The sequence below is a fragment of the Tubulanus polymorphus genome, chromosome 12, assembly GCF_964204645.1.
Source record: "Tubulanus polymorphus chromosome 12, tnTubPoly1.2, whole genome shotgun sequence".
NCBI lineage: Eukaryota > Metazoa > Nemertea > Palaeonemertea > Tubulaniformes > Tubulanidae > Tubulanus > Tubulanus polymorphus.
This window is the reverse complement of record NC_134036.1, coordinates 1,670,327-1,695,671: the sequence shown is the minus strand read 5'-3', so window position 1 is coordinate 1,695,671 and position 25,345 is coordinate 1,670,327. Positions and strand designations below refer to the sequence as shown.

At 39.7% G+C, this 25,345-nt stretch overlaps 2 protein-coding genes across 3 annotated transcripts; both read right to left on the bottom strand.

The window, feature by feature from the left end:
* Positions 1–1,514: 1,514 nt before the first annotated feature.
* LOC141913940 (normal mucosa of esophagus-specific gene 1 protein-like) lies at positions 1,515–17,431 on the bottom strand. 2 transcript variants are annotated; one of them, XM_074805161.1, is made up of 4 exons: positions 17,031–17,431; positions 8,103–8,284; positions 3,273–3,361; positions 1,515–3,124 (listed from the first exon to the last, which is right to left on the bottom strand). In XM_074805161.1, the coding sequence occupies exons 2-4, from the start codon at positions 8,205–8,207 to the stop codon at positions 2,989–2,991; spliced, it is 330 nt and encodes a 109-aa protein (XP_074661262.1). In that variant the 5' UTR covers positions 8,208–8,284; positions 17,031–17,431; the 3' UTR covers positions 1,515–2,988. The 2 variants fall into 2 exon arrangements, with proteins under 2 accessions (XP_074661262.1, XP_074661263.1); XM_074805162.1 differs by having other exon boundaries at positions 8,130–8,284; positions 17,031–17,185.
* A 630-nt stretch (positions 17,432–18,061) lies between these two features.
* Positions 18,062–24,139, bottom strand: LOC141913881 (signal peptidase complex catalytic subunit SEC11A). The gene is made up of 6 exons (XM_074805053.1): positions 24,048–24,139; positions 21,213–21,322; positions 20,973–21,122; positions 20,269–20,388; positions 19,746–19,803; positions 18,062–19,634 (listed from the first exon to the last, which is right to left on the bottom strand). Exons 1-6 carry the CDS (start codon positions 24,102–24,104, stop codon positions 19,584–19,586), a joined length of 546 nt encoding a protein of 181 aa, XP_074661154.1. The 5' UTR covers positions 24,105–24,139; the 3' UTR covers positions 18,062–19,583.
* Between the last annotated feature and the right edge of the window lie 1,206 nt (positions 24,140–25,345).

The following is a 25,345-nucleotide window of genomic DNA, read 5'->3' as shown; positions in this document are numbered from 1 at the left end:
GTTCAAGAGTATTCCCTTAGCCTTCTAAACCTGCGCTGTGTTTAAAGACGTTAAGGAGTTTACCTAGGATGACTTTTTGATATAATCTTTTAATGTCTAATGGGAAACTTCATTACAGCTACATCACGCCCCATTAGAGTCAGGTAGTCAGGTGGGGGCCTGGTGGTGACCTAACGATGATATATCTAGTTTATGCCGTGACCTAACGATATCTCATCTGGACTGAGAATCACAATTACACTAAGCAGATTACCCCGCACACAGCATGACTACTAAACCTAAAGACTATTTACAGCAGGTCCTCGTTACCTACAATCTCCCAGAACTTCGATCCCAAGTATCCGTTCATTATGATATATCCAGTATGAAAATCGTCCTATCTATGTCTAAATTCTAGGTTTGAAATTTAGCCGGTAAATCGTCATATCCGAGGTTCTACTCTTAAGGACCTAGTTCCACAGTTGTGATTTAGAGTTAACTCTGAGTTAAAGTTAGTTCATTTTCAATTATTTCTTAACTAGAGAATATAGAGTTAACCCTTAAATCAGGTCAAATAAGTCAAATCTTAACTCAGAACTGTGGAACTGGACCAAGAAGTTTATGTATGATTACCTGACTAAACAGGTTACCATGACCTTCAACTAATCGGTGTCCAATTTAAAGAACTTGATGAAGTGGAGTAGAAGCGCTTACCGGTGATTTTAAGTTTCCCCTGGCTGTCAGAAATATAGTCCGGCTCTATACACGTATAGTCCAGTTTCCTTTGGCTGTCAGAAATATAGTCCAACTCCGCACCGACCACTAACATGGTTAAAATGCACTGTACTGGACGATATATATGAGTGGCTTCATTTCCCCAACCGTTACATGGCCATCGAAGCAAGAAAGCAGAGAGAACCGTCTTACAATACCTCACTGACTGATGTAACCTACATCTTCAGTAAATCGTATTTCCCGCCGTCAAGGACTTCGAAACTTCCCATAATACACTGCGATATTGGCGAGGGCTTGTTAGGACACGCGTTATTGTTGAGGTATTCATACTGCATGATGGGAAGGGTCGTGCTGGAAGAGCTTTTGAAAATTTGAGTTTTTCCAAATCCGACAATTCCAATTTTGATCGCTCCATCGATGCATCAATCATCCGCCTGGGACCTGTGCGCTCCATCAGGCATTCCATGCTAAATCTAAAAAATCAATACCTTGTTTCTCATTTCAGCTGGGCTTTAAAGTTGACCCGGCTAGCCGCTAAGCTATATCTGTGTCTAACCTCTTTTTTAAAATCATGATCAAACTAACAATAACAGACCCGGCAGTTATAGAAATAAACTGTTAACGAATTTTATTGCAGTTCACAAAATGACGCGCGGCCGATTAGGAGAAACAATGCATCATTTCTTAGCCTAATCACCACTATTCTTCTTGATCGTCCAAACTTCCAACGTTTCCAGAATCCTTCGGACAAAATCCGTCATCAAAACGAAGAAGAGACCATCACAAAATATTCAAACACGTTTTCTTTAGAATATGTATATGTATGGACCTATACGATATTTTATTGTAGAAAATACTTACAACTTTGATGAATATGATATATCATTTGCTAATTTAGCAGTGACGGGATGTTGAATTAAATACACAACAATTTTTTTTTTGCTTTTTTCAGTAAATATTACTCGCACACGCACTCGCCGCACACGACTAACGCACTTCAAGTAAATACAATTAATAAATAATTACGATAATTAGATTACTAATTAATACCAATGCAAATCGCTAGTTAGATAATTGGTAAGTCAATTAGGTTAATTAATGACTAATAACCAGATGATGCTATGTGTGATTTTAAATGGTGAATCAACAAACTTATGGGGATCCAGTTCTAAAATGTATCTGTAGTCAATTTTCTGATATGAATTTAAGATTAGATCCTTGGAAATTGACAAAAACGTTTGGAACTGGATCCCCAGGACCCAGTTCCACAATTCTAGACTGAAATCAAATCGAGAATTGTAGAACTTGATCCATTAGAATAAATAAGAATTTTTTCAGTTTTCGCTGGAAATTCGATTTGTTTCCTCAAAATGAACACATTAGATTTCAGCACACTGAAGACTAGGCGGCTATTATAGAAGACATATCAGGTTTAGACGCAAAGCGTGGCGGAATTTGCTTCAGCGAAGAAAGAAATAGCGGCATTTTATCGGAAAAAACACCAATTTTAGCTGAGATCTGGTGTCACTGCTGCGCGAAAAGAATAAGGGAGCTTTAGGGCAAGCCATCAACCCACGGTAAAGGGGGATCAGCACGTAATCATGACATCACAGACTCAGCAAACTTGCAATAGTCGTTAGAGGTTGACTTTGTTGGTCCTGGAACCAGTTTCACAAAAAAAGTCAAACTCAAATTTTGGTGCCATTGGTGACTTCATACTTTCAATGAGGACAACAATTCAAACTTTAACCGTATTAGGCTTATACTTTTCGCTAAACTGGGCCCTCGCTTAGATTGACAATCGGTTATTTTTACGAACGAATCTATTAAAAACGTAGTTTAGTTCCTATCGCTAAAGTTTATATGCTGTAAGTTTCTACATCTTGGATACCATCAGGTTCGAATCTCCACGCGATCATCGTTGAAATCGATGTCACTTCTTTTTCAGCGAGTTCCAGTCGACGAATGACGTTTTAGTCTAGAGTTCCAATCACGGCGAAAAACGGCGAAATAACTGATTTATATCGATTGACGAAGCGTCTCGAAATTGGCACAAATGACGTTCGTCTGAGACAAAAGGAGTTTTGGCAGGTTTGCTCGGGGGGTAGAGGGCCTCCTACCCCCCACAAGCGCGACGAGTTCCTCACAATCAACATTTCACTCGCGAATCTTTATAACGAAAAACGAAAAAAACGAGAAAATTTCCTAATATATTTGTTTCAGTCTTTCTATGATACACTATCCTATTGGTGGCGTTCGGCAATTTCCGTCGATCTACGATCGGAAACTTCCGATTTCGTGTCGTAGTTTCTCCAATTCGGGAATGCTCCGGTATTGTTGGTTTAACGTGACCAATTTGACGGGTTTTTCCGGGTCCAGCGCTTCGAAACGCGGAATACCTCGCCTCGTTCTGAAATCAGAAATATGCAAATTGTATGCAAATTACGTGTAAATTTACAAGAACATCCCTAAAAGATTCTTAGGGCATTCTATCATTATATGTTGTTATTAGAACAGGCCCTGGGAATCGAGGATGACGAATAGATTTGGATACTTACACTACATCCGGTTTCGTCGTCATGGCGTACACGCAAAACGCCGAAACACCTACGCAAGCGCCACCTATAATCGTCACCAACGGAATCAACTGAAAAGACAGAAAAAATGTCGCAAAATGTAAATAAAATATATGTAAAAATGACTCAACGGAAAAACAGAATGAAAATCAACTCGATTTGAACTTGAACTCAATTTCATAGACAAAACAAAAAGAATATTGATCAAATATTTCAGCAAAACGAATAAAGCTCAACTTAAAAAATAATCTAATTTAGTTCTAAAGACAATTTTTGTGTTACTGGGTCTCCCTTGAAACACAATAAAGCAACCTGCGTACCAAAGGTAGGAAAAGGCTAAGGATAAGATAAAGGAAAGAACGGAGCACCGGGTTAAGGATAAGTCTTTTATCTTTTTTATAGAGCCGCTTATTACGTTTGGAGAAAAAGATTTATGTTCGTAATGATAAGCTTATCAGCCGACAGCCTCGACTGATAAACCCTGGCTAAAAATGGAGATATCAGTAATAGCATTAGCCGGTTGTCAGGCGAGAACCTGAAAATAGAATCAACCTTTTCTTGCTTCAGTTTTCTATATTGGAAAATGGATTTCTTATTTTCTTAGTGTTCTTCTTCGTCAAACTTATCTCTGAGTCCATCCCCCACACGAATCTGTTCAGAAATTTCCTTTTTTTACATGTATGTGTCTATTGGAAAGTTAAAGGTTGGAGCGCGTCTGCTGAATGTCACATTGCTTTAGAGTGCGCCGAACCGATATCTATTTTTTCCTGGCTCCAGATCGGTATTTATTTCGTTTGACAGACGTTCATAGCCTGGGGCGTAAACAGCAATAACAAAAACAGTATCATCAGCAGCAGCAGCAGCAGCAGCAGCAGCAGCAGCAGCAGTAGGCAATTTTACACTCAGTTGACTCGACATCAACTGAGGCACCCAAACACAATCTAGTCGTCAGGTATCATCAATATACAGACTACACAGTCACCTAAATATCATCATACCGGCTTAGAGCAGGTATCAATGTATCCGATATCTAGTCTCCTGTACCAGGTATCAATTTGCAGTCAAAGTACAGTGGAACCTCTTAGATAGAGTGGAACCTGTGAAATACAGTGGAACCTCGTTGATACTCGAATCTTGTGGACAAAAGTATCGAAATAGTCAAGTATTTTAAACAGGTTTCGTATTATCCAGATCTTAATTATGTATAGCTGGGATATTCTGGAAAGCATCGTGCTAAACGAATTTCGTCTTCAACAGAAACACAGCATTAACAGGGTTTGTATCCTGGCTTGAAGCAGGTGTCATCTGCAGTTAGAACTGAAAGTCCTCACTCTATCCTTCATCATGCAGCCAGTGGCTTTGCATATCAACTACTGGCTTTTTAGTATCGCTAAGAATGGCAGCAATCCGCAGCTGCCAATATTTCCCATTTCAGACATTCACCAAATGTGGACTTATCGTAAATCGGAGTGAATTAGAATGGTGATAACGTTTATAGTGATTGAATGTCTCAGGAGGGTCCAAGTTACAGGCTGATGTTACCGCATCAAGTCGAACAAGAATCGGACTGAACTTTGACATTTCACCAATTATAGCAGCATTCAGTATCACAATCCCCGGTATATCTGTCTGTGTCTGAGTGGTTTATGGGAGGATATCGATCCGGCGGCTATGATGTCTGCATTCGACAACATCACTTTTGATTAACCGTTTTTCTCCCGGTAAACGATAAAGACAGCGCCATCTCCTAAACGTCTACATTCTTATCGTCAACATTTATATATCGGTTCCCTAGCGGTCGCGTGCCGTTCACAAAATCGAATTTATTCAGAAATGTCTCTATCTACCATCCCTCCCCACCTCCCTTTCAGCACCGTCTCCTAGCGATCCGTATCGTCAACATTTTAACCGTTTTTGTTTCCATAGACAAGTGAAAAAATACGATCATTTTTAGAAATTCGCATGATTTCACGACTGAAATTCCAACTTAAATTTCTCTACCCAAAAAAACTCCTCGACCAAGAAGCAGCCACTGAATAATCATCACTTAGCAACCTTGTCGCTTCCATCTTCCCTCTGCATTGTTATAACTGTTCAATAAATTATATTTTCAAAATGGCTCATATAATTAGTTTCACTGTATCGTGGATATTCACTTTATTCATCTAGTTTCCATGTGTTCCCTATATAGGAATGTATAGCCTGTGAAAACATAATATATCGTCTCAGAAACTGCCCGTCCATACCACGACAGAAATGTGCTTGATCTAGTGGGCGTCCAAAATGACGGATGGACCCCAGGGCCCAGTTTCACAAATAAGTTAAACTCAAATTTTTGGTGTAATTGCCATTGGTTCAAACAATTCAAACTAAACCGTTTTAGGCTTAAACTTTTTCGTGAAACCGCGCCCAGTTCAGAAATGTCTCCATACCTCCCCTACTTCTCCCCTACCTCCCGTGTCGTCACGACATCCCATCTAAAATCATTCAATTCTCGTTGTCAGTCTCGCGTGACAATACGTTATTTCAATCGCGCGGAGAACGCACCGTCGGGATTCGAATGCAATTAATCGCGCTTCCGAACATTTTTGTCGCCGATATTAGCGCTAAGTTTAGCACGCACGAAAATATATTGGCTCGAAATCAAATTCGTCAACCTTCGTGCTGTGTCGCCGGAATAAGATTTACGACCATCCGAAAAACAATATTCTAAAGTCTATTTCGAAAGTGATTAGGCTAAAAAATTCATACCTTGTTTCTCATTTCTGCTGAGCTTAACTGAAATAGTTAATTTACCAAATTCTGCGGTCTATACCCCTCCTTTCAATAAAGATCTATCTACAAAGGTTCGCATTTTAGGCTACAAAAATTGATACCTTGTTTCTCAAATTTCTGCTGGGCCTTAAAGCTGACCCGACCGGCCGCCTGTCTACCCTATTCTGAAATCATGATCAAGCTAACCATAACAGACCCAGCAGTTATAGAAAATGATATGATTACAAATTTCATTGCAGTTTACAAAAATGACCCGGCCGATTAGGAGAAACCACGAATAATTGTCCTACCCTTAATCTTCCAATAAAAGCTTTCAAGCAGTAGTACATAACGGACGAAATCAAAAGCGTTTTTTAAATCGATTATTGAAGCACGGAGACAGGTATTGTGGGAACACAAGCTGTTATGCAACCGAACATAGTCTGCAAACAATGTACACTACACTGAATGGAGCTTGTTTTCAGAGCTGGGACAAAAATAGAAAATATGATCGTCTGGGCTGAATATATACTTGAAATATTGGATCTAAATAAATATTTCTTTGATACCTGTTGGTTTCATAATTGTAACTTATTATTGAAAGTCTAATCGGAAAGAATAACAATCGAATTTGTGATCGAATGCAATGTCAAGCTATCGTGTACCCTAGACAAATCTAAATCAAACAGTCTTTATTCATTCGCGATCGAGACCTCGATGTCTTTAGCAATGTCAACAGATTTTTACTTTCGTTGCTTGCAAATGATATATTTATTCATTTGACAGGTGAATGCAGAAAGAATTTGAAAACAAATTCTTAGGCTAGAAAAAAGGGTACCTGGTTTCTCTCATTTCTGCTGGACCAACCTGGCCGCCTCCGGACGTACATTATTACTTTTTTTTTAAACTCATGATCAAGCTAACAATAACAGAATGAACTGATTACAAATTTTATTGCAGTTTGCCAAAATGACCCGGTCGATTAGGAGAAACAAGGTATCATTTTACCCTAGAAAAAAAAATTCTTATTAACATCAACTATTGTTGAAATCAGGGCTAGTGGAGACATTAATGTCAAATCAGAACATATTTATAGACTTTAATCTTGTGCGCCGAATTATATCAAGTGTCAAGAAATAGGAAGCCCGAAATGTCAAACTACTCTATTTCACCTGTAATGTCTTTGAGAAATATTACATTGCTTTCTTCTCGAAGGTGTGGGAGTGGTGGTCATGCAATAGCTATATTACATATTAGTCGTAAAAAAGATGAGATAGGAAAAAATGCAAGAAAATATGAAAATCAGAACGGTGCGTAAACTGTAGGTTGGCTAACTGGAATTGGCTCCACAGGTTGTTGCATGAGGTGCAACTCGACTCTAAACTCCTCTCCAAAATGATTTTGAGAATTTCGAGCGAGAAATCAGTTCGAAAAACTGAAACGTGACATTTGGTTAAAAGTCAAAATTTCTCAAATCTATTGGTAAGAAAGTCTAAACCGAAAATTGGGCAAACGGCGAACTGGGAAATTAAATAAATTCATTGGCGAAGTTTTTGAGTCACAACAACATGGAACCAAATCTGTCAACTTCGATAGTCTAGAGGGAAGACAGGAAAACTCGCTTTAAGTCGCATTTGGGACCACGTCGTAAACCTATTCAAAGTGGACATAATACTAAGTGAAATTGAAAAATAAGGCAAAAAAACCTGACACCTTGTTTCTCGTGAACTGATTACAAATGTTATTGCAGTTTATAAAAGTGACCTCGGCCGATTAGGAGAAACAAGGTATCATTTCATTTTAGCCTAAAATGACTTCGAAAACTTAGACTTCAAGTGAATTGAATTAGAAATATAAATAGGTACTATCGAAACTAGAGATGATTTCGGTAATTTGACGACCGATCCAAATGACGACTTAAAGCGTGTTAATACAATACAAACTCTATACCGGAGACTAAGATAATCCACGCACTCACACTGCATTCTAAAACCAGGGTTAGTACCTCCTAATCCATAAGCGGCTATAATCTACAGATTATCGTATTAGAATACGCACCGGTCTATTTTGTCTAAGAGCACGTACCTCCCACTTTTTTCTCAAAGCGCTCAAACCGAATCCGAACGTCTTCAGTCGTTTAACCTGTTCTGTATTTGAAGGCATTTTATGCGTTTTGAGTTTCTCGAGTCTTGTCTCTTGTTTCTTCAAAAAGATGCTTGTTATTTTCTCTTTCGAAATATCTGGAAACATAAGAAATTAAACATGATTGGAATAGGACAAATTAAAGAGGTCCCACAAACAATAAGGTATTGTAGGGTAAGTTAAAAAAATAAGAGTTTTGAAGTTTGAAGCCACAATATTTCGGATGTAACCTGTTGCATTCATGGTGACACTAGTCAAAGAGGAATCTTCAATCCATCACATTGAAATACAAATTGAAGATGTCCAAAAGATTTGAACATGTATTTCATTTGAACCCATGATACATAGTTTAGCTTTCAACCTACTAGCTTCCCATATTCAACAGAAAGATGCCTTGAAGTTGAACCTGCTGTAAAAATCTACCTTGTGCCCGCATGTTACTTTCCTTCGATGTTCCCCGACCCCCAAAGCGACCGTTTGGACTTTCCTCAACCCGAACTAAAATATACTCCAGTAAACTGAAACATCCATTCACCTCGAACCTTTACAACTATTTCCTCATGGAAGAATTCATTAAAAATATTTTACAAATCAGTTAATCCTCTACAGCCAGTATAGAATCAACCTCCCGGTAAAATGTGGGAGGTCAATTCGTCCTAAACGCGGAAATAACTGGGAGACTTTTTTCCTGGTTCAATATTTTATGACCTTTTCAATGATCGATGCTTCTAATACGAAACATGAATATGAATTTTTCCCTGCTAAACCTGAACTGATTATGGCTACAGTGGAGTATAAAATCCTTCGTAACTACAAAAAAGAATCCCAACAGAAAGTCAATAGTGTGCTGTGTGGCCTGGGTTCAATTCGTTCTACATCTTAAGACCTTTTACTGAAAAGAATATAAAAATGTTGTGATCTTTACTAAATAGATGTCCAACGGCGTCCATTTTTTCTTTGTGACCTTTCGTTAAAGAGTCCCCTGCAGAGAATAATTTTTCTTAAGAAGTATTTCGAATTTTTCATCCTAACAGTCAGCCAGGATGCTGCCTGCACTAAGTTCCCCAAGCGGATCCAAAGAGCTTCCTGTGGAACTGGGCAAAGAGAATCATCAAGTTGAACCTTAAAAACTGTGGCACCGGGTCTAGTGTCAAAAGGCCACAAAACTCTAGAACTGGGTCCACAGTCAAATTAAACCCACCATAATGTAGCACTTTTTTCTAATTTAGGTTCAGAACCGAATTAAATAACTTGACCCTGGATGGATTTCCCAACAGCAGACAGTTACTGTGGAGCTCGTTTCTGATTGGCAAGCCGCCGATAACGCATTTGTATCCAATAAATCAATTTCTGATGATGAATGAATCTAGGCCTACGTCATGTTGACTTCAGCAGGTTCAAACAAGGGTGAGGAAAAGAATAAATTGATGAATGGTTTTCCATGTACCAGCAACAGCAACAGCAGCAACAGCAGCAGCAGCAGTATCGGTAACTACCACAGAATCAGCATCAATAGCGGTGTTGCTTTTGAAAGAAACATCGCTCTAGCATAAAACATGATATATTGACATTTGAAGGTCTCTCATCTTCTCAATATCAATCTCATCTCTTTCTCCGAGTTCTCTAAGGGCAGAAAGCACCGATCAAGAGTTTTAAAAATAAATATATAAGTATGTTTTGATTTATTACCTCTGCCCGACCGAACACGAACTGGTAGAGAGTCAAGGTGATGAATTCCTCGCACAAAGTGGTTGTTTACAAACTGATTTATATCAACATCGTTTTCACCACGAGTACGTCAGAAATATTTTCAACGAGAATTTTTTTAAATTAAAGTTTGGAATTGGAGCCAATAAGCGGACTGCTCGAGATTTCCGTCTATAAATATAACAATGACTGCCGTTTGTTGCTATTGTGATAACAATGGTTACAGTTATTATCGGTACTCGTTTTCAAAAAAAAAGTTTAAAAATGTTTTTTTTTAAAGCGGCAGATAAACATCACGTATTGGAGTCAGCTTGCGTCACTATAAACTGTTTACTCCGAGGTTTAGAGGGACGTGACTTTGTTGTTGCGGTAACCGCGTAAAAATACGTCAGGAATTTGTTTTCGCCGATGAAAATAGTAACTCGTGTCTAAATTGTTGCCGTTGCCTGGAAACAACCCGATTTCGCTCAAGACAATTTCTAGAATTGAACTTGAACAGAATTTTGACCATAAAAAAGACGAAACACATTTTCTAAAGTACCAATTGCTGATGAAAAACTAACTTTAATTTCCCTCTAGTATAGAAATATTTTGACTGAAAATTATAATCTATAGCAAACTTTTCATAATCAACTTCACAATGAAAATTTGATTTCATCTCACCTCAAAACTATTCAATTCATGATATTCCAATTTTCCGAACCAGTGGACCAGTAGTTTATTTTTAGTTTCTTTTCCAACCCCTCTTTCCCAATAATCTGCTCGACTTGATTGAAACCCCCCTCCCCACACTCCCCACTCGTCTGTCGCAGAGAATCACACGGATAATAACTTCCTATCCTGTTACGTCGATCGAATATTGAAGGAATAAAAAGTGCTAAGCTTATTTTGTATCTAATGGCGCATGTGTGGGTGATTTGACGCGTAATGATGAAATGTCTGGCTTTTTTCCTGGATGACATTCATGTACGGTAGACGAAGAATACCGTCCTTAAATACCAGACGGACAATTTGAGCTAGCGACTGTCGGGTAATTATTGGTTATTGATGACCGGTGGTTTGTCTGTGAGATAGAGAGAGGGAGGAGGGGAGGGGATCGTGAAGTGAGGGATTAGTTCGTCTGGAACGAAGATGATAGTAATCATTTCTTCCGTTTACTGTGAGAATTAAGAGGAAAGTTTGCAAATCGGACCATGGACAACGTTTTAGATTCCTTGATCTGACAAACTTCACTTTATAATTGAAAGCCAGTATGAACTGATTGTGAAATTAGTTGAACTAAAATTCCTTCTTTTTAGACACGACATTTAAAAGCATAATATGTTATCTATCTATGATATGTGCAGCCCATACGGATAATGTTTATCTTATAAGGCCATATGAAACATGTGAATGTTGAATGGGGCCCTAAATATCTGTTTACAACTGGCAGTGTATAGTAGTGTATGACACCTGATCACTACTCACTGAGATCACATGACCACCACTGACCAATCAGTGACCAGCTACTTGGGTCAGCCAATCACAGTACCCCTAGCAGACCACTCTAGCCAACTTCAATTTCATTTCAATTTCATTTCAGATAGGCCTACCTTGAGCTAGCCAATCACAGTAACCCTAGCACAGATGATCAAGCTGGCATATCAGATATCAGGGTAACAGACCACTCTAATCACCATGCAAACCTTGCAGAAAATCGTCACTGGCCACAGCTGTTACTAATGGCCCGCCAGATTTCGAAGACGACAAAAAAATTAAAAGAAAGACATCTTGCGCCGGATCGAACATTAGCACCGATTAGTGACGTCATAAGCAACACGTGTCGATGACACAGACAAAGGTTTTCTTTTCGTTTCGACGAAGACTGTAGGTTTAGCGTAAACAACATGGATCACAGTTTGTTTTCGACCATCCATGTGACTATGACTTCAAGATTGTCAATAAAGTTAAAAGTTAAGCCTAGCCGAGGTAGTATCGGAAAGAAATTTTTCCAGGACTACCATGCCATCCTATTGAAAGTGTTGTCAATAAGAATTGGAATGCCATCAGTTATGAACTAACAAGTAATCAAGGGGGTAATACGTAATATCTTTCACATTTCTGTTGAAATTAATCAATAATCAACAGTAAGAACCTCAGTAACATCTTTCATATTTCTGTTCAAATTAATCAGTAATCAACAGTAAGACCCTCAGTAACATCTTTCATATTTCTGTTCAAATTAATCAGTAATCAACAGTAAGACTCTCAGTAACATCTTTTATATTTCTGTTGAAATTAATCAGTAATCAACAGTAAGACCTTCAGTAACATCTTTCATATTTCTGTTCAAATTAATCAGTCATTAACAGTAAGACCTTCAGTGACACCAGCTAAGACCCTTATGAAGATCTTTCATATTCAGGTACACAACATGCGAATCAAACCAATATTTATTTTCTGGCATATGCTTGACGACGAAAAAAACGACTCTACAGATCTACAAGACCCCCAAGCGGTCCTCCTCAGAGAACCGTAACGACCGTCGCAACAAAAACTAATTTCCTCCGTAGAAGCTGAAGGCAAGTAGTTACTAGGAGAGTAATTAGTGTGCTGAAACACGTCACATAGAGATTGTACAACACCGTACAACAGCTAGGTCTAGATACAGTGCTGTGCTTGCTGCGAAATCACGCGAAAAAAAACATACGCAATTTCTCATGTTACTAGAAGAATGACCACGCTGTTGTTGACAACCTGGGCCTTGTGTGTAATCATTTGTCAAATGATTACTCCAACCTGGACCCAACACGGGAGTGAGCGGAATCGTCAAGAATTAAAACATGATGAAAATGGAGAGGGAAGGTCAGACAGCAGAAAGGGTCAGTGAATCAGAAGAGAGGGCCGTAGAAGAACAATGAGGCACTGCGAAGCGGACTGCAAAACCTATTTCATCTTCTATCTCGTTACATGTCTCATCCTTATTTTTGTAATAATGTCTAATGATGTTCACATCTTTTCTTGATTGAGATATATTTCAGTATTTTCAAAACCGATCGATTTTCCTTAAAAATTCCGCACAGAAAATTGGGGCATCCTTGCATCAGAAGAAGATAAGATAGAAAAATTAGATTTTTCCAACAAAAGCGTGGGGTCGAAATATGAAAGTACTAAAATATAAAATAACATCGGAAAATTTTAAAAAGAAATCGCTCTGCCCTAGTTATGAGTCACCACGAAAGCTATAACGTACGTTTGCTCTGATATTTTATTGCACTAATCACATGAGTTGAAAAAGCAATAAAAATAAAAATAATCTTTGCTCTCAATAAAACCCGATAGCGACGACGGCCCGGTTCTAATCGTGAATTATACATACGTGCTTTCGACGGAGTATCGAAATAGCAATAAAATTCGACCTTCACATTGATGTTGTCGACAACAAAAGCCGTTTTATTTTAGTAATTAATTAACCCCCTACCCGTCCGCCTGCATGTAGGATATTACAGCACTGCGTCAAATTCTCATCAATAATTTCGTTACCGAGTTGGCCTATTTCATCAGAGATTCTTTTTTCGGTGACTAGATTTCCAAGCATATTTAAAATGATCAACAATGGTAGCGTCGTCGGTGACAACCGTTAATGATATTTGTTTTCTTTCTGTCGAGAATCGAATCTGAATTTGTCATCGATTTAATCAACAGTTTTCTGTCACGTTAAGTGTCTCGTTGACTAATGAAACAGAAAGATTACAGGGTATTTTTAGGGAAACCAATCGCAAAATAGTTCTTCCCACTCGCGAGCTCACATCACAAAGCGAGCACCAGCAGCACCAAAACCAGGAAGTATTCCATGTACACGACGGTGGCGCCGGCACACTGAATTCTGTGATCGTGTGCGGAGTGGTGTGCCAGTTTTTTTGAAAACATATCAACAACGAACATGAACACAAGAACATGAAAGACTATTTTTATAATATGATAACACGATGATCAAAAGCAGCGGCTGCAGTTGATTCCCTCTGTTTCCCTTCAGGCAAGGGCCTGTATCAGATAAATCTATATTAGTTGATCAAAGCCAGATTTAAATGCTGAATAATGTTTATAATATAGGCCTACGTATGTGTTTTCTATGTGGTATATTTTTAATGTTTGTGTTTTGTTTATTGTTTAATTCTTATTTCTTATTCTAAAATGCGTAACTTTATTGAATTTGGGAATCTGATATGTTATGCGATTGTTAACAAAGGACCATTAAATAAGTGAACTGAATTGCATTAAATTGCATTTTGGTTCGAAATCGGCCTCGTTTTATTATTCAGTATTGAGGCTAAAAGATAATGTTTTAGACTTCATTTCTAAGTCCGGGTTGATTTATCTATCTGTCACACACGAGTGTCAGGTGTGCCCGCAGTCACACGGGCTGGGAAATCCCCAAAATCACCCGTTATTACAAAAACCCAACCGACGCGTCCTGTTTCAAAATTCAAATATTCAAACGCGGAATAGAATTGGCAACAGTTGGAAATATTTAATGAACGGTATTTTTCTATAAGCGACGATTCTATTTATTGTTCGAGTTCTATTTTCCAGCGCTATTTCGCGATCGATATACGATGGAATGACGTCATAAGTGTAACAAACACGCACCTGTTTTGCGTTTTATTGCCAGGAATGGTCGGCTCTGACATGTAGCGCACGCGCGTTGCGTGGATACTGTCACGTACACCACCGACAGATGTGACACACAAAGACAATCGAGTTCAGTCGGTGCGCTTTTCCTGGCAGAAGATATTTTTCGCATTTTCTACAAATGACTGGGTCTCCTCCCCCCCCCCCCCAACCTACTGGCCTAAAGATATTGTACATTCCACAAATTACTCACAAGCCGAGCATAATTCGACGAGTTTTATTTAGAATAAAGCTTGTTTGACCGAAATCGATTGCATGTGATCTTAAAAAGGATTTAAAGGGTACTAGCCCTTTTTCTAAACCCGTCCCACCAGTTCACTGTTCGGGATCCCGCTAGATTTCAAGAATCGCGTGGACAATTTTTTGAAATTCGAACCACCAACGGATTTCGACCAAGTTGAAATAATGAAACAAATTGATGTATCTTATAGGCCTACGGGACACACGTTTGAGAAATCTATGATGTCAAAATGGAACGAAATGACAACATTTGATTTGTTGCATGGATCCCTCTTACAGGATGGAACTTTCTATGGTGCTGTAGCTAGCCCGCGTGGGCGATAGAATATTTTGTTGTAGGCCTATCTCATTTATTTGAAGTGGTAAATATAATATTCCCGCTCGCTATCGGAGAGTGACAGAACGAGGAGTCGAGACTGTAGTGTTGTGTTTTCGGTTAGAGATGTATTACTCATGTCACGTAGGCCCCGCCGTCATCACATCTGCCATAGTTTAGTTTCCCAACCCCCCAGGTGGCAAAACATAAAAATAACCGGCAATTTTACCAATTAATCGATGATATATCATGTTTTATGCATATGATATTGATAAGAATTGAAATAGGTACCTACTGATAACATTCAACTTATCAGCTAAATGTATGAGTGTCAGTCTGATGTGTTTTTAAGGTTTTTGTGATAAATTCCATTTGTTTTTTTCTGGTAAATTTGAAAAAAATTTGGATAGCTGAACTCGAATCTATAGAGAAAGTTCTAATCCAAATGTAAAATGGTCAGAATTAGAAAATTGTTACATTTAGAATCTCCCAAAATTTTCCACAAAGCTATCCACACATGTCATCATCTATTAATCCACCTAGGCCTATTCTTGGATGCACTTCCCATCCACATAAGTTCTAAATGACCTTAAAATCGAATTTGAAATTATAGGCCTAGCTAACTATTCCAATTGTTTTAGATCTAAAAAGCCGAATTTTTTTAAAAAGGTTTCACGTATCTTATCAAAATGAAATATAATAAACTACGCCAATAATCAGCACATATTTGACAGAAATTAATTTTTCTATTGTCTTTCTGCTTCGGCTCTGCTCTAAGTCTAGACCAGGGGCCGGTTGCAGAGTCATGGCTTAGACTTAAGACCAGTCTAAGACCAACTTCGTTCTATAGCCAATCTAACAACTTAAGACCAGTCTTAAGTTTTAAGACCACTTTTGGACTTAAGTCGCGACTATGCTACCGGCCCCAGATCTAGGAAGGAGATGAGATGACTTCATAAAATATCTCAAATCTAAAATCATATGATCAACAAGTATTTCGCAGAAACGAATTTTCCAACTCTCTCTCATCTACTGAAGAACTAGGAAGGAGCTCCGAGAGGGTGGCTTTGAAATGTGCCGATCTGGAGCGAATCTTTTGTATGGACCTACTACTAGAACATTCCCCATTGAACAACCATAGGAATGTAACCTACTTCCTCCTGACACACATCCTTATTTAATTCAGTGAAATAGTTAGTACATGGTACAAAATAAAAATTCAAAAACCCCTCTCTAATACCGCTAGTGGTACCTCCAGGAGGTTTAAAATCTAAATCACCAGTGTCTTAAACGATCATGAAGATCTGAAGATGAATAGAATATAACCGGAACGTCATATAGCCTAAACTACAAGCCCAAGCAAAAACATTTTCGGACTTAAATAGCCTATCATTTTTATCCATAATTTAGAATTATTTTACAAAATTTGATTAAAGTTGATGGTGTTGAGGTATGGTCACCAAATTGGTCCCGACTGAAAAAAACACCTAAATTTTAGAAGTTTATTCAGAGTTTTCAATTAAGATCGAAGATCTATTGAAACATTATATTTAAATCCCAATCAATCGATAAATAATCAAACCGGTTTCAAAGTAGGCAACAGTACTAAATTTTAATTGTTATCTAAAAAGTCCGACTATTTCTAATCAAATGGCCCTAAAAATGCGATTTCGGTAATTCAAAATCACAAAACGCATACGTTCATTATTTAGAGATATGCCAACCAAAAATATTCCTCATCCTGAACTCCCAATAAGATTAGAATACGATTAGAATAACTCTGATGAACTTCCACCAAAATGATTCAAAATTCAAAATCATCAAAACTTGAGAAATTTAAATTCCGAAACACGACGACACATTTTCATGACTAATGTCAACATTTCCGAATGAAAAGAAATTTCGCTTACCTCGTTTGTCTCGTGTCAGCAGCACCAGTCTTGTTTTAAACTCTTTATTTTACTATTTCTCGTCGTTCAAATGTGAGTAAAACTGCTCCTCAATGTTGCGTTTAGAATCTGTCAGAGGTTTATGACTATAGAACCGGATTGGTAAAGTATTTAACCGTCCACGCGGTTCGCTACGCCAACCAATCAAATCACTAGCACGTAGACACTACCTATGACGTCAGGGCGAATCATCGACCAGCAAAGGCGACGCGCCTCCGATGACGTCAACATTTATGAATGAACGTAGTATTTTCAAGGTGACCGCTAGCGTATTTTCCCATGCGCGCAGCTGCGCACGGGTGGCCGCCACACTGTTTTACTGAACGGAACCAGCGCCCGTAAATCAGTTCAAATATTTGAAATAACGACTACAAAATATGTGTCCAATAGAGAAAATGAAAGATATACCGATACTAAAAAGAATCTGTTTCGATAAGAATTGTCTATTTCGCCATTGACCCAGATTAATGTTTAAAGATGACGGTTTTTTTGTTTCCAGGAAGTTCAGCGCGGCAGCCGTTGTTGTCAGCGAGGACGCATTCCATAAGAGGAGAGGCTAAAAATAGCGTGACCCGGAATATCCTAATAAGGACAGCGCGTCAGTGATAGCGACTGGCTGTTTTTCCCAACCCGGACGGGAAACCCGTGACGCAATTAGATATTGATTATTTGGTACCAGGAGGTCCTTGATTAATTTGCTTGGAAGACAGGACCTCCAATCGGCGAACAAATTCCATTCATAGAAAAACGACTCTTTAATTATGTATCATAAAGTTTAAGTTTGAATTTTTGCCAGCATTGAAAACATGAAATGACCGATAAGAATTAAATCAAAAATTCGAGTTTAACTTTTTTGTGGAAACTGGACTCTCAGACTCAGGGTCAGATTTCCTGACTCTTAAAAATCTAAGTCCTTCCTTAATTCACCTGCTCACGTTGAAATCGATTTTTAGTCAACTGGACCGGAAAACAAATTTCAAAAGAAAAGTCAATTTACATAACCATAGTAACCCGGAATATTTATTACAATTAAAACCGTTTACAAACACTTCTTAATCAATGACGGATTTCCCGGCACACACGCACACGCACAGACACGCACGCACGCACACAAGCTTCAATGAATTATTACACCATAAATATCAATATTGAAATACAATACACCACAAATAAAATACAAAATCAATTTTCACTCCTCTATTTTTACTACGGAAATATTAAGAAATTACTTCCTATTTTGATTCCGACAACAAACACATGATTCTTCAGATTCGTAATAAGTACTATGTTATTTCTAGACAGGCAAGCAGTAATCAAATTTCATGTTTGAGATGAGATTGAACACAAAGAAAGTATAGAGAATATTTGAGACCAGTTAAGTGGTCACAGTTGTAACATCTGATGACTTGAATCCTAATGATCGGGTGTTTAGGCAGGTTTAGGAATTAAGAACAGGAAGGTCCCTAAAAAAATTGATTATCTTTTTAGCATCTGGAGTGAATCTACGATTAAATATTCAGCAATAACCCTTTCAATGCGTCTACACCGCAGTGCGGTGTATAAATCAGTGATAGACTTTGCTTTACACTGCAATGCGGTGTATTGATGTAATAAGTAATCATCTCTCAGCTTTTGAAAAATGGCAGCACCTGTCAAACATTGTGAAATACTAGTAACTAATGATACACTGCACCGCGGTGTAGACACACTATAGTGCTATTCCCGTTATTCAACACATTAGTGGAATTTTTGTAAATTGTCAAATTATCTCCCGCACTATAGGGTATCAATTAGTCAGCCCTGAAAGGATCAAAGACTTAAGAAGATTGAATTTTGACTCGAGAATAGAGATGACTTCAGTAATGTGACGACTTATCCAAATGACAACACGTAATTTGAATCGGAAATACTAATTGACTCTCAAAATAGAGATTATTTCAGTTATCTGACTAGTTATCAAAAGACAGCTTATCCCAGTTCAACTATAATCTAAGCAACAGATACAATTAACTTAACCCAAACTCAAATATCGAGATAGACAAAAGACTTTTACAGAATCAAAGCTGCGATTCGTTTTAGAAAGCAACTTCTTACAAAGATTTATTAGCAAAAATAAATAAATCAAGATGGAAGATGAATTGAAATCAACGATAAGAATTTTCTTTTATAGAACGCAATATTTCGTGTGCAGTTTAACTACGAATCAAAACCTTTCAACGCCTGATTCGATAAACAAAATAAAATTATCATTTCGCAAAAACCCCCTGAACCCTTTTTGATATATCGTACTATTGATTGATTTGAGTTGTTTTGTTGTTGTTATATGAACACATATGATGAATCGTGGAATTGTTTCAAAAATATAAAATGAAGAATGACTTGAGTTTAACGCATTCATACACCAGGCGGCAGCACCGATCAGTGCGTTTATCGACTGATTCCGCATTCAGACACAAGACGGCAGCACCGTACGGTGTAGTTGATGATGACGATGTACTACTATTTGACTATGAACTATTCACGGTGTATTAGAACGAACACTCCCAGCAGTGCTAGTATAGCATACTGAAATAAATAGATAAATCAATTAATTTCATTTATTTCAGTGAAAAGAATCAAAATAGGAAGGACCCAGGGGCCGGTTGCATAGTCATGACATTTCGAAAATATTCGTACCTTAAATTTTGGATAATCGTTCATCAATATCGTTATAATTCCAACGTACGGTAAAAACCTGCAGGGAAAATAAAACACAGAAATAAACAATTAAAATCTGGATCCAGTTTCATGAGTTCAAGTAAAATTGGTCAAGTTATCTGTGCTCATTCACAACCGGGTTCACACAGATCAGCGAATCCAAAATTCCCTGATTGACCTAAGAATGAGATCCTCATTTGGGGCTGTTTCTTATCAAGAGATTACTTGTGTCACTCGTCACCAGCAAGAACAACAAGACACCAAAAATTCAAATTCCCTGATTAAATTACAGGAAAACCTCAGTGAGGACAAGAGGTTCTTCTTGTCCTCACTTAAACCAATGGAGGCTGTTTATTATCAAGAGGTTCCTTTGTCACTGGTCACCAGCAAGAACAACAAGACACCAAAAATCCAAATTCCCTGATTTTTCTTACTAAGTCCGGGAAACCCCAAGATCTGAACAACAAAAACGTAAAGCAAGAGATAAGACTAAAATGCGTACCCTCGAGCTCTGCCTACGACGTCTTTTTTCCGTAACCACAGCTGTCCGGGAGCGTATAAACCTCGGTCGTCCACTGAATTGTTATCACCTTTTGTTAAAAATTTCACTTCTCCATTTTCTCTGCAAATTCATTAGAAAAAAAAAACAACAGGATATCAAAATTTGACCTATGAAAATGAACTACAATTTTTTACTTTAGAAAGCACCAGAGCAATTTAATCGGCATACATGGAAAATCTAATATCTGATTATCTGAAGGAGGTGCATGGTTCAGAGAACTGATTGTACAGCGCATTCTGTTTAGCTAAAATGTCTATTTCAACTTTGCTTAAAAAGACATCAGGTGGCCTAGCTCAGTCAGTTTTAGTGGTACATCTGACATAGCTATCAATAGGACCAGAATGGATAACCAGCTGAATGGATAATCAACTAAAACATCGATTTTTGATCCATTCTACGCTTTATGGAATCAGTGTCAAAAAGGTCTTCAGAGAAACGACCGAGACGACATTCTCTTAGATAAATCAAGTTTAACAATGTTTTTTCCATATATGTCTACCATTTTTCATAGGTATGTAGGCATGGTAACATAGCGCTACACATTCAAATTATCGAGTCAATTTCTTTCGACCCCTTTTTGACAATGTTCGCACAACGTCCTCTCAACCAAAGTTCAAATAGACGCAAGTTTTAAATAAACTTACTTTTCGTGTACTTTCAGTACCCTGTGTACAATCGGTATATCGCGACCTTCAACTTTAAATACGACTATATCGCCGACTCTGATCGGTTCTTCTTCGTAATTCGTCAACAATAACAGATCGCCACGGTGAAATGCAGGTTCCATCGATCCACTGTACAGGAATATCGTTTAAAAAAAAAAAACGCACATTTTATGACCGATCAAAAAATCACGAAAAGTAGAAATCGGACTCTGACGTTACCTGAGTACGACAACAATGGGACTCTCGCTACCGGTGACGACCATTAAACCCTTCCATATCATCAGCGCCGAGGAGACGATCATCCCGAAGTTGAGTACCTGATAATACAGCTGTAATTACAAAAAAAATTAAACCATATAACATTAATCAATAACATCAAACTTATACAGCGTAAGCGTGTAATAGATATTCAGAGTTAAAGCATTGTTGACTCAGGATAGAATTCAGTGCATCATAGAACGACAGGTTTCCAAAAATATTTCGCAGGGATTTGGACCCGATGGCATCGAGACTTGCCACAGATATCCTGTTTTATTTTAGCCAAGGTTTTACCGTTCTTGCGAACTACTAAATCCTAACTTTTGGGCTGAAACATAGTAGTTAATAGGGTAATCGGTAATATAGTGAATGCTTTCATCATCGGGCTTCTCCATCTTCAAAACTCTCTCCCCTTCTATCTCAGCCTCTCCCTCTCCCTCTCTCTCTCCCCCTTCTATCTCAGCCTCTCCCTCTCCCTCTCTCTCTCCCCCTTCTATCTCAGCCTCTCCCTCTCCCCCTCCCTCTCTCTCTCTCCCCTTCTATCTCAGCCTCTCCCTCTCTCTCTCTCCCCTTCTATCTCAGCCTCTCCCTCTCTCTCTCTCCCCTTCTATCTCAGCCTCTCCCTCTCCCTCTCTCTCTCCCCTTCTATCTCAGCCTCTCCCTCTCCCTCTCTCTCTCCCCCTTCTATCTCAGCCTCTCCCTCTCCCTCTCTCCCCCTTCTATCTCAGCCTCTCCCTCTCCCTCTCTCCCCCTTCTATCTCAGCCTCTCCCTCTCCCTCTCTCTCTCCCCCTTCTATCTCAGCCTCTCCCTCTCCCTCTCTCTCTCCCCCTTCTATCTAAGCCTCTCCCTCTCCCCCTCTCTCTCCCCCTTCTATCTCAGCCTCTCCCTCTCCCTCTCCCTCTCTCCCCTTCTATCTCAGCCTCTCCCTCTCCCTCTCTCCCCCTTCTATCTCAGCCTCTCCCTCTCCCTCTCCCTCTCTCCCCTTCTATCTCAGCCTCTCCCTCTCCCTCTCTCTCTCCCCCTTCTATCTCAGCCTCTCCCTCTCCCTCTCTCTCTCTCCCCTTCTATCTCAGCCTCTCCCTCTCCCTCTCTCCCCCTTCTATCTCAGCCTCTCCCTCTCCCTCTCTCTCTCCCCCTTCTATCTCAGCCTCTCCCTCTCCCTCTCTCTCTCTCCCCCTTCTATCTCAGCCTCTCCCTCTCCCTCTCTCCCCCTTCTATCTCAGCCTCTCCCTCTCCCTCTCCCTCTCTCCCCTTCTATCTCAGCCTCTCCCTCTCCCTCTCTCCCCCTTCTATCTCAGCCTCTCCCTCTCCCTCTCTCTCTCCCCCTTCTATCTCAGCCTCTCCCTCTCCCTCTCCCTCTCTCCCCCTTCTATCTCAGCCTCTCCCTCTCCCTCTCTCCCCCTTCTATCTCAGCCTCTCCCTCTCCCTCTCCCTCTCTCCCCTTCTATCTCAGCCTCTCCCTCTCCCTCTCTCTCCCCTTCTATCTCAGCCTCTCCCTCTCTCCCTCTCTCTCTCCCCTTCTATCTCAGCCTCTCCCTCTCCCTCTCTCCCCTTCTATCTCAGCCTCTCCCTCTCCCTCTCTCCCCCTTCTATCTCAGCCTCTCCCTCTCCCTCTCTCCCCTTCTATCTCAGCCTCTCCCTCTCCCTCTCTCCCCTTCTATCTCAGCCTCTCCCTCTCCCTCTCTCCCCTTCTATCTCAGCCTCTCCCTCTCCCTCTCTCCCCCTTCTATCTCAGCCTCTCCCTCTCCCTCTCTCCCCCTTCTATCTCAGCCTCTCCCTCTCCCTCTCTCCCCTTCTATCTCAGCCTCTCCCTCTCCCTCTCTCCCCCTTCTATCTCAGCCTCTCCCTCTCCCTCTCTCTCTCCCCCTTCTATCTCAGCCTCTCCCTCTCCCTCTCTCTCTCTCCCCTTCTATCTCAGCCTCTCCCTCTCCCTCTCTCTCTCTCCCCCTTCTATCTCAGCCTCTCCCTCTCCCTCTCTCCCGCTTCTATCTCAGCCTCTCCCTCTCTCCCCTTCTATCTCAGCCTCTCCCTCTCCCTCTCTCTCTCCCCCTTCTATCTCAGCCTCTCCCTCTCCCTCTCTCCCCCTTCTATCTCAGCCTCTCCCTCTCCCTCTCTCCCCTTCTATCTCAGCCTCTCCCTCTCCCTCTCTCCCCCTTCTATCTCAGCCTCTCCCTCTCCCTCTCTCTCTCCCCCTTCTATCTCAGCCTCTCCCTCTCCCTCTCTCCCCCTTCTATCTCAGCCTCTCCCTCTCCCTCTCTCCCCCTTCTATCTCAGCCTCTCCCTCTCCCTCTCTCTCTCCCCCTTCTATCTCAGCCTCTCCCTCTCCCTCTCTCTCCCCTTCTAACTCAGCCTCTCCATTCATCCCTTCATCCCCCTCTCCCTCCCTTCATCCCCCTCTCTCTCCCCTTCCCTTCTATCTCAGCCTCTCCATGATCAACCTCTGAACTCTACCTCTTCTTTGGCAGTAACCAAACAAACCCTGGCAAGCAAGGATGTTCTACGACTAAACCATCCACTCATCTCCCTCACCATTCAATCTCAACAGCAATTATTGTCTACACGCCCGTGTGGAACTGAGCTCATCCACATGTGGAGGAACTGGAGAGATGTGGGGAAACATATTGTGGAACCAACATAGCGAGAGATTAGACTAGAGAACGAACGCTATTTTTACAGACTACTTTCCGATCTCAGATTGCGGCAAATGTTTGCCGATTACTCAACGAATTCGGCACCGATTTTACTAAATTCGGTCTCGAATGAAACGTGACGATGGATTTTAACGATTTATTTACCTGTCGTTTGTTCATACGACGCACGTCGTCCAGAAAATCAAACTCGAACATCCCCATCTTCCAAAATCGGTGACGATGCGATTACGTAGATAAATAACGGTCGCGGACTTTATTCCGCGTTTTAGTTCTCGAGTTATTTCATCATATTTTCTGTCTGAATTTCGATGAAATTATGTAAAGAATACTTTAAACGACCCGTACCTTATATCGCCATAGAACTAAAACTTTTTTAGTCATTGCCCATATTTTTGTCACTCTGTGCAATAAAGTTTAATTGAATTTACATCCGGCGGGCCGGGTAGGGATTTCAAACTTACGTAAATTTGCACACTTCGGTACGAAATTTTTTCGATGTTTTAAACATACCATCCGCTTTAATACACCCGGATATAGGTTCCATTTTATAGATATGATTTTTAGAAAGTTTGAAAAAGTCACAAAAAGTCTTTTTGTTGGGACTCTCGGAGATTTTCGGGGGTAGAGCAAGTTACGAGAATTTTTATTCAGCGAATCAATTTATTAATCACGAAATATGAATTAATTCCGCTTAAAGAAAACATTCTTCGACTTTCAAAATATAGTTTGAATTTTTGGGGGCCTTCTTTCAATCCGAAAAAGGTCGCATGAATTGGTCGAAATTGGTCCGATGCCGCATGGCTGGTTCCGGTTCAATCGTGTTACTTAAACTGCACAAAACCTTTGACGCGATAAGATTGAAAGAACCGTTGATTACATCTCGCAATTGTGGGATTCAAACTTTGAGCAGTTTAGCGAGCGTGTTGAGGCGGCACGGACCATAGGTTCGAATCCTTCTTTTCATCAGCATCTTTAAATTAAATCAAGTTCGAATCCCAGATTTTCCAGGTTTACAGCGATACTGACAATGACTAAGAGATGGAGCATTTCAAATAGAAATTTGAGCAAGACAACGCCGTTTTTGTTCCCAGTCGATCCAACAGAATTCAGTCCAAAATAGAGAAAAAATATAAAGGAAACACATTTTTTTTTATCCAATAACTAACAGAAAAGCATTTTAATATATTTCATTTTTTTTCACCGTTGCTCTAAACAAGAGAGACACGCACCACCACAAAAACAAACAATGCATAAACACCATTATATCTTGTATCGTTATAAAGAAAACCAAAAACATAATAAACAAACAAACTCTCTTATATCATACATCATAGTAGCGTCGACCCCCTACGTAGTCGGATATCACAATATAGGGGGCGTTGCTATCGATTGTTCATTGGTACGTTGTACAAATTGATCACAGTTAACTTTTAGTTTTAGTA

What these genes read in the sequence shown, in the direction of transcription:
- LOC141913940 (XM_074805161.1), bottom strand. Translation starts at nt 8,207, where the DNA reads ATGCCTTCAAATACAGAACAGGTTAAACGACTGAAGACGTTCGGATTC. An exon ending in CTCTTAGACAAAATAGACCG is followed by an intron (nt 3,362 to 8,102) that starts GTGCGTATTCTA and finishes CTGTCTTTTCAG; the next exon opens with TTGATTCCGTTGGTGACGAT. An exon ending in ACGACGAAACCGGATGTAGT is followed by an intron (nt 3,125 to 3,272) that starts GTAAGTATCCAA and finishes TTCTGATTTCAG; the next exon opens with AACGAGGCGAGGTATTCCGC.
- LOC141913881 (XM_074805053.1), bottom strand. Translation starts at nt 24,104, where the DNA reads ATGGGGATGTTCGAGTTTGATTTTCTGGACGACGTGCGTCGTATGAAC. An exon ending in CCCATTGTTGTCGTACTCAG is followed by an intron (nt 21,123 to 21,212) that starts GTAACGTCAGAG and finishes ATTCCTGTACAG; the next exon opens with TGGATCGATGGAACCTGCAT. An exon ending in ACGATTATCCAAAATTTAAG is followed by an intron (nt 19,635 to 19,745) that starts GTACGAATATTT and finishes TATTTATTTCAG; the next exon opens with TATGCTATACTAGCACTGCT.